The sequence below is a fragment of the Poecilia formosa genome, unplaced genomic scaffold (genome assembly GCF_000485575.1).
Source record: "Poecilia formosa unplaced genomic scaffold, Poecilia_formosa-5.1.2 Scaffold186, whole genome shotgun sequence".
NCBI classification, from domain to species: domain Eukaryota; kingdom Metazoa; phylum Chordata; class Actinopteri; order Cyprinodontiformes; family Poeciliidae; genus Poecilia; species Poecilia formosa.
The window spans coordinates 422,167-431,724 of record NW_006800125.1 but is presented as its reverse complement, the minus strand read 5'-3'; the positions used below and the strand labels follow the sequence as shown (position 1 = coordinate 431,724).

Sequence of the window (9,558 nt, the reverse complement as noted above, 5' to 3'; positions counted from 1 at the left end):
TGGTCCAAAGCAAAGCCAAGATGAATTCAGTGCCGTCATGAATGCAATGCAGACGACAATCACACCGGCTGAACAGCACAAACTTGCTACAGATGATACATTACAGAGGATAAACTTGACAACAAACCAACAGACAAAAACACCAACAGTGGAAAACGATAAGGAACTGGAAAACGGCAATGAAAAACAGCAGGGAACAACCAACCAACAGACAAAAACACCAACAGTGGAAAACAATAAGGAACTGGAAAACGGCAATGGAAAACAGCAGGGAACAACCAACCCACAGACAAAAACAACACCAGTGGAAAACGACAGCAAACCGGTTATTACTTCTGTTGAAGATGCTTATGTCAAAGCTAAATCTGATCTGAACATTGAATCCAGCAGCAGACAAAACAATCAATCCCTCCAAACATGTGGGGCTAAACCTTCCCTCAAAAGCTACTTCTGGCTCAAAAAGAAGCCTATCACACGTCCCCTACGCTCAACCCGACATAAAGATGCCAGTGGACTGAATGGCTTGCCAAAGAAATCCAGCTGTGGGACTGAGAGGAAAGAGGACTCTAAACAACCTTCACTGATTCCACCAACAGCACAGCAAAATGCTGAAGCATCAACAAAGAAAGGAGCATCAGGGGACAGTAAAGATGATTTCTGCCCAATATGCTTGGATCGGTTAATCAAACAGAAGCAGTTGAGGTGTAAACACACATTTTGTGATGAGTGTCTCCAAGCATCATTAAAACACATTGGACCCATGTGTCCTGTGTGCAAAGATGTTTTTGGTGTGATGGAGGGAGACCAGCCTGATGGAGTAATGACATGGAGCTCTGACTCTTCATCCCTCCCTGGATTCTCAGGCTGTGGCTGTATAGTGATCACCTACACTTTTCCTAGTGGAAAACAGGCGGTAAAAAACTTGATGAATACATTACAAGTCATAAAACGATTGCTGTCTTTATTATTTCTGGCTCCGAGTTGACTCTTTCTTCTTACCTCACAGGAAAAGCATCCTAATCCTGGACAACCATATCAGGGAACTAACAGAACCGCATATCTTCCAGACAACGAAGAGGGCCAAGAAGTTCTGAAACTGCTGAAAAAAGCTTTCGACCAGAAAATGATTTTCACCGTTGGGACGTCCAGAACAAGTGGGTTGGACAACCAGGTGATCTGGAACGATATTTCTCACAAGACGTCAAAGACAGGAGGACCACAGAGGTGCAGTCACCCAGTTTATGTTACGTTAATATCTATGTCTTTTTATTGTTGCCTTTGGTTTAACACTTTACGTCCGTCTTTTATGTGCTTTCAGATATGGATATCCTGACCCGGATTACCTGAGAAAAGTAAAGGAGGACCTGAAAGCTAAAGGCATAGAGTGACTCTGAGAGGGAGTGATGGTTTATTTTACTACTGAAATTAATAATTAAAAAAATACTGGCATATTTGTATGTTTTGCTTTTATTTGAGCAGTAAAGGTTCTTTTATTATTATTATTTATTCATTAATAAGGACTGCTTTAAAGAATATTTCACAAATTATTCTTTAAAGCAATAAAGAATAATTTATTATTAATTATTAAAAACCAGCCTATGATTTGCTTCACTCAGAGGTTGCAACATTTAGATCCTCTGTTATTGTGAAACAGTTGTTATTTGGGGACATGAACTCTACTGAAGTTTTAAATGATTATTTAACCCAATTGCTTGCAAATTTAAATATGACTTGGTGTAACTTGAAAAATATCTCATTGATTGATTTTATAATAAAAGAATACTGACGGATTTATTTATCACTTGACATAGAATGTACAAACACTGCTGTTTCCTAAAGGCAATGTAGTAAATTATGTTGTTTGTTGATAAACTAATATGAAAAATTTTCCATGAATTCTGTATCCTTTAATAAATTCAAATACAACACTGGATCATAACGTAGAGGTTTTGTAATGCATTATTTGTTTTAGAGATCAAGGTAGACTATGCCTTTAAGAGTCATAAGGAAAATGGGTCACAAGACCCGGTTTATAACATTTCTTTATTTACATACATGATAAAGAAGTTAACTATTTAAAATAGCTGTCAAACATGTTTGAATTTCTTGAGCAAAGTGTGGACCCAGTCGGGTAACTCCAAAAGTCGCTACAGTCAGTTTAAAAAAAGAAGCTGTAACACAGAATCGCTGCAAGAAAATACAACACTAGACATAATATATCCTGTCACCTAAAAGAACAGACAAAAAGAAAAACAGAGCGATACTTGGATTTTCAAGATTAAAACTGAAAATTATGTATTATGTGAAGATGTGTGTGAAGATTGAAATAATGTGATTAGAGTAAAACTAACATTTAAAACATATCATATCCACTTGTGGGGTAGGCTTACATGTTTTAAATCGCATCCCATTTATTCTGAATTAGCCCCATCTACTGGTATACCATAGACATTAATACGTATTGATGTCTATGCTGGTATACTGGTTGTTTCAAACTGCTGTCCTCGCGAGAATTCGATGTTCTGCTCTGAGTTGATTTTAGTTCTGAAAAAACGTCTCTGTTTTCTCAGCAGGCGAAGTTGTTGAGCGTGAAGAAACGAAACCCAGTTTGTGAAAGGGTTAGTTAATCAATCAACTTTATTTAAAGTTTAAATACTTAAATATCCTATTGATATTTGAGACAAGGTATTTCTGCCCGTTGCTGCGACAATATTGCATCTATAGTCACTGTAAGAACAGCAGCCTAATTAGATTGTTGTCATGAAATGAATATTGACAACTTAATTAAATGTCGTTTCTTACGGCACGGAATATTTGCGCAGTCTTTGGAGTGACGCTGTTTCTGACATGCAGCTGCTTTCACTTTCGTTTACAGGGAAGTGTCGTTTGCAGCGAGCAGGCGAAGGTAAGCTCGTCACAAGATTTAATTGGTGTTTATTTGTTGTTTGAACGCTTAAACTATGAGAGTCCTCAGAAAATAACACCGAGTTAAAGCCTGTGTTAACAAAATTTTAACAAAAACCTAGAGGAATGTTTCAGTTCAGGTTTGCATTTATAATCGAAAGTGAAGCAGAGCAAAAACCCGTCAGCTTTTTTTTCATGCGTAGTTTGATGTTGACTGACTAAACAAGTTTGTGATCTGAACTAAATGTATGTCGTTCAAACGTTCACTTTATTTTCAAGAAAGAAAGAAGATAATCAAAATGGCGAGCAACGAAGGACCAGGGGAATCCATGGATTTTCAAAACCAGGATCATACGACGGATTTATCTCAGGTGCGTTGCAGACAAATACTTGGTTTAAAATTATGTCTTCTGAACAACTCGAGTTTATTTTGTGTATATTTTGCTTAATATAATTTAATTAATTCGCTATAAAACAGTATAGTCTAAGATGTATTCGCAAGCTTATTTGCTTTCGTTTTAGGAGATTGCTTACTCAGTACTGTAACTATTTCGACTTATTGACATTTAGAGAAAATGACAAACAATGTTTTACGATTATCCTTTGTTTTGGTATAAAATGTGTAACACCTGAAGAAACTTGGAACTGTGAGAGCAAATGTCAAGGTTTTTTTCCAGGCTGGAGGTTTGCATTAGAACAGCAAATACTGAGGCAAAGTCCATAAAGTTTATAAGCTGTAAATGGGTGGATACAGATTTACTCACTTGTTAATGCAGAGATCAAAGTTTAGGAGCCACAGAAACAATGAAATACATTTTATATACACACCAGAGATCCAGAATTTAGTTGATTACAATTTATTTATAGAGGACTTCTCATACCGATATTTGTAACACAATATAATAGTGCTTCACTGAGATTAAAATCAGTTACAAGCATGAAAACTATCAGATCAGATTCAATACAATAACAATCACTCAGACAAGGCTGCACATTGTAAGCAAAAATATCTAATTGTGTTGCTGTTGTTAAATTGCAATAATGTTGCCAAATATAATTCACTTCTCTGTCTTCACAATCACACGATATTCCTACCATTCTCTGTGAACTTTAGCATATCAGCCACTCCAGGTAAACATCGAGTGAGAGCATTAAATGCTACTAGAATCAAAAATATGATCAGAATTCAAAGCCTTAATGTCTGCCTCTTTAAATGTGATATGCGACCAGATATTGCATCCAATCAGTCCTGTGAATACCTTGTGCAGCTCTATCACACAATTTGAAAAAAATGTCATAATGTACAATTGTAAAAATTTAGTTGTAACATTACTTGCAGTAACAAGACACCAGCGATGTAAATAAACAGTGAAACATTCAAATTAAGAACTAATGGAATATTATGACACTTAAATAGATACAGATAAATATAAAATTATATTTTATTGCTGATAAAATAAAGTAAAAGCTAAAGATTAAATAAAGACAAGTTGAAAAATCATAGATTAATTTAAATTTAATTGCTGAAAAATATAGATATTCTGTCTGCATTTTAGAAAAGGTGGAAATATTATGAGCAGTTCTTGTGTTCATGCAGTGACCATGAACACAATGTCCGCCTTATTGTATATAATAATGTACTGTAACAGTACTGTAACAGTAAAATGTTAAATGGTAAACTGGGCAGGAAGTTAAAAATACAAATTTAAATTTAGGTTTGAAGTAATTTTCTGGAAATATTATTTACATTTTGGCGTGACCCAACTAGATTCCTGATCTGAATCTTATGGAGAATCTATGAAGGGAGGTAAAGATTAGGGTGATGGCAAAGAGACCTTCCAGATTTAAAGAGTTCGAGCTCATTATCACAGATAAATAACATAAATACCAGAGGATACATGGAGCTGTTGCCTTGCAGCAAGAATGTTCTGGGCTCGATTCCCGGCCCGGGTTCTTTCTGCATAGTTTGCATGTTCTCCCTGTGCATGTGTGGGTTATCTCCAGGTACTCTGGCTTCCTCCCACAGTCCAAAAATATGACAGTCGGGTTAATTGGTCTTTCTAAATTCTCCGTAGGTGTGAGTGTGTGTGTGCATGGTTGTGTGTCCCGTCTGTCTCTGTGTTGCCCTGCGACAGTCTGGCGACCTGTCCAAGGTGACCCCGCCTCTCGCCTGTTGCGTTAGCTGGAGAGGCACCAGGAAGCCTCCTGACCTCACTTGGGACAAGGTTGTTAGAAAATGGATGGAAACATGGAAAAAGATGGTCAGAATTTATAAGGATTTGATTGATGAAATGCCAGTAAACATTGCTCATTGATTATTAAGAAGAGTGTAAACCATTTTGACCCAGTATTAAAAAACACAGAAGCAAAAATCTCTAATGAATCTTTTGGTCTGTTTTTTAAAATTGTTCTTACAGACTGAGATGGATCCTCTAAAAGAAAAAGTCCTACTGACTCTCTCGTTGAAGTGGTTGGATAAGAACAAAAAGAAGACAGATCTACAAAAATCCCTCCAGACTCGGTTCAGCAAATTCAAAACTGAAATAGACTGCACAGTTCAAGAGGTCTTACCAGATGGACGAGCTCTGATTCTGGTTTCACCTCCTCCAGGTATAGAACTGTATTTTCATACACAGCATGTTAAAGACTCACCAACTGTGTTAGCCTAACCCTATAAAAAGGAATATTTATTTTGAATACACTGATATACCACAATGATGGCTTTTCAAACTATTGACAACTAAATGTATTTTGCATTCCTTTTTTTTTTTTTTTGTTTATTTTAAAGGCGTCACAGAGCTTCAGAAGCTGAGTGGTGAAACACTTTATACAAAAGATAAAACATTAGAAAAGAAATTAGAAAAAGAATTAGCCACCATTCTGTCTGTAATGCTGGGAAAAGCAAAGCAGGATCCACAAACAGCAGACGATGCTTCAGTGAATCCGACACCTCCAGCTGCTTCAGTAAACCCCAAAGATGCTGATTCCAAGCCTCCAGCTGTATGAACTCTAACACAAATACAGACATTATAGAATACATCATGTTTGTTCTTTAATAATGCAATTTTGCTTTTTATCCAGGACAAAGCACATGTTGAAGAACAGAAGAAACCAGTTTCTGCAGCAGGAGACCCTCCTGTCCAGAATCAAACGATGGNAAGGTTTTTTTCCAGGCTGGAGGTTTGCATTAGAACAGCAGACATTGAGGCAAAGTCCATAAAGTTTATAAGCTGTAAATGGGTGGATACAGATTCACTCACTTGTTAATGCGGAGATCAAAGTTAAGGAGCCACAGAAACAATGAAATGCACATGATATCCACACCAGAGATTGAGAAATTTGTTGATTACAATTTATTTATAAAGGACTTTTCATACCGATAATTATAACAAAGGACTTTACTGAGAATAAAAGCAATGTTACAAGCATGAAAACAATCAGATCAGATTCAATAAAATCATAATTATTCAGGCAGGGCTGCACATTGTAAGAAAAAATATCTGATTGTGATACTGTTGTTAAATTGCAATAATGTAATTATTCTAAGCTAACTGTAACCCATATTTTTCTGACACTTATGTCTTTACAATCACACAGTGTCCCCACCATTTTCTGTGAACTTTAGCATCTCAGCCACTAAACATCGAGAGAGAGCACTAGAATCCATCCAGCAGGCCACAAATATGATCAGTATTCAAATATGATATACAACCAAATATTGCATCCAATCAGTCCTGTGAATTGTCCAGCTCTATCAGACAATTTGAATAAAATGTAGTATAAAATGTAAAATTTGGAAAATTTTGTTCTAATTTGCAGTAAGAAAACTCCAGAGATGTAAATAAACAGTAAAACATTAAAATTCATAACTAACTAACAATATTATGGCTTTTAAATAAATACAGATAAATATAAAATCATATTTTATTGCTGATGAAATCCAAAAAAGTTAAAGCGATCAAGATTAAGTGAAGACAAGTTGAAAAATCTCACTCATTTAAATTTAATTGCTGAAAAATATAAATATTCTGTCTGCTTTTTAGAAAACAGGGAAATATTATGACCAGTTCTTGTGTTCATGTAGTGTCCATATGTTGTATAAAGTAATGTACTGTAACAGTACAATGTTAAATTGTACAACTGGGCAGGGAGTTAATAGTTTATATTTAAATTGAGGTTTGTAGTAATCTTCTGGAAGTAATATTTACATTTGGAAGCGATCCAACTAGATTCCTGATCTGAATCTGTGAAGAGAGGTAAACTCTCTTTTACCAACTTTAAAGAGTTGGAGCTCATTAATATAAATACCAGAGGAAACATGGAAAAATATGGTCAGAATTTAAAAGGCCTTGATTGATGAAATGCCAGTAAACATTTCTCATTGACTATTAGGAAGTGTGTAAACCCTTTTACCCAATATTAAAATATACAGAAGTGAAAAACTAGTGAATCTTTTGGTCTATTTTTTTTCTTGCAGGATCCTATGGATACTCCAAAAGGTCAAGAAGAAGTCCTACTGACTCTCTCGTTGAAGTGGTTGGATAAAAACAAAAAGAAGGCAGATCTACAAAAATCCCTCCAGACTTGGTTCAATAAATTCGAAACTAAAATAGACTGCACAGTTAAAGAGATCTTACCAAATGGACAAGCTCTGATTCTGGTTTCACCTCCTCCAGGTATAGAACTGTATTTTCATATACAGCATGTGACAGACTCACCAATTTCCTGTTAATCTAACTCCAATGAAAGGAAAACTTTATTTAAAACAAACTGATATGCCACAATGATGGCTTTGCAAACTATTGACAACTGACTGTATTTTACATTTTCTTTTTTGTTTATTTTAAAGGCCTCACAGAGCTTCAGAAGCTGAGTGTTAAAACACTTCACACAAAAGATAAGAAAGAATTAGCCACCATTTTGTCTGTAATGGTGGGAAAACCAAAGCAGGATCCACAAACAGCAGACGATGCTTCAGTGAATCCGACTCCTCCAGCTGCTTCAGTAATCACCAAAGATGCAGTTTCCGAGCCGCCAGCTGTATGAACTCTAACACATATACATACATTATAAAATATATCATGTTTGTTCTTTAATGGTGGAATTTTGCTTTTTATCCAGGACAAAGCACATGTTGAAGAACAGAAGAAACCAGTTTCTNCAGCAGGAGACCCTCCTGTCCAGAATCAAACGATGGATGAAAGTTGTGTTCTGTCAGTGAATCAATTTTTGTATGTGAGCCACATCTTCAAGGAGAAGCTGCAGCGCATACAGGATGAGAATGAAGTTGATATCAAGTCGGAGGTTGTTGTGAAATTTGAATCCAAGGGTAAAGATGGAAAACCAAATGAAGCAAAGACAAAGTTCACAGATGTTGTCCAGGAGTGCTTGGCTGATTTCAGTGGTTCAGTTTTTTCTCCGAGCTCTGCAGAGCCAGATCAGTTGAACAGAGCATTTAAAGTCATCATGAACAGGGAAAACAAACTTTTAGCCAACATATCCTCTGAAGAAATGACAGTTTTTGGACCAAGTGCCCAACGAACGGTTCTTGATTCAATGTTAAAATCATCACATAAAACCAGCAGTGGTTATGAAGAGTCTGATCGTTGGTCTTTGTCTCCAAACTTCAGTAGTGATCTCCTGGTGAAAATCAACATGACAATCAAAGATGATCTTGCTGATAAAGGTCTGACCATAGATAAGGACCAGTGGAAAAGCCTGAAGTCTTCTTATGATAACCACCTTGCAGTGATCAAAGCTAAGTTCAATGTGGATTTTAAGGAATCCAGCATCAGTGAGGGCAAAGTTAATGTCCAACCATCATATAAAGGACATGGAGGAAACCCAGCAATGGAGAGCCATGCTGTCAGAGCTCTGCTGCGTCTGTACCAGAAGATTAGGGCGTCACCAAGACCACTTCCTCCACCTTATGGTGCCACTGGGCTCAGAGGTTCTGAAGAGGCGTCCAATGGAGCTGGAGTTAATGATCATTCAACACAAAACAATAAAAAATCAGCAGCAGAGGGAGCAACAGGGGACAACAAAGAAGACATATGTCCAATATGTTTGTCTGATTTTACTAATAAGAAGCAACTGAAGTGTAAACATGCATTTTGTGAGAGGTGCGTTCAAAAAGCAGTGAAACACAGTGGACCCATCTGTCCGATATGCAAGGATGTTTTTGGTGTGATGGTGGGAAACCAACCTGATGGAAGAATGACTTGGAATAAAATTTCCTACCCTTTACCTGGATTCCCAAATTGTGGCCATATATGCATCACCTACGACATTCCAAGTGGAAAACAGACGGTAATGTCTAAGCACATATATCTGTAATTTAACATTTGGTTTAAGACGGCTACAATTAACCTGAATCTTTTTCTTTCTACCTGGCAGGAAAATCATCCCCATCCTGGTCAACACTATGGAGGAGCTATTAGACATGCATATCTTCCTGACAACAAAGAGGGAAATGAAGTTCTGCTACTGCTGAAAAAAGCTTTTGACCAGAAGCTGATTTTCACTGTTGGAGCTTCTAGGACAAGTGGGATGGATAACATGGTGACCTGGAATGACATCCACCACAAGACGTCCATGACAGGAGGACCAGAGTGGTACGGTTCTCTAATTTAACACCTTTGTATTCACTGTGCT

General features: G+C 36.8%; 2 protein-coding genes across 2 annotated transcripts; both read left to right on the top strand.

Moving 5' to 3' along the window:
• Positions 1 to 13: 13 nt before the first annotated feature.
• LOC107837896 (E3 ubiquitin-protein ligase DTX3L-like) lies at positions 14 to 1,463 on the top strand. Its single transcript, XM_016678643.1, has 3 exons — positions 14 to 913; positions 1,007 to 1,224; positions 1,319 to 1,463. Exons 1-3 carry the CDS (start codon positions 38 to 40, stop codon positions 1,386 to 1,388), a joined length of 1,164 nt encoding a protein of 387 aa, XP_016534129.1. The 5' UTR covers positions 14 to 37; the 3' UTR covers positions 1,389 to 1,463.
• A 1,210-nt stretch (positions 1,464 to 2,673) lies between these two features.
• Positions 2,674 to 9,547, top strand: LOC103147670 (uncharacterized). Its single transcript, XM_016678642.1, has 7 exons — positions 2,674 to 2,685; positions 2,876 to 2,905; positions 3,166 to 3,275; positions 5,322 to 5,514; positions 7,754 to 7,944; positions 8,026 to 9,213; positions 9,301 to 9,547. Exons 3-7 carry the CDS (start codon positions 3,204 to 3,206, stop codon positions 9,535 to 9,537), a joined length of 1,881 nt encoding a protein of 626 aa, XP_016534128.1. The 5' UTR covers positions 2,674 to 2,685; positions 2,876 to 2,905; positions 3,166 to 3,203; the 3' UTR covers positions 9,538 to 9,547.
• The last annotated feature ends 11 nt before the right edge of the window (positions 9,548 to 9,558 follow it).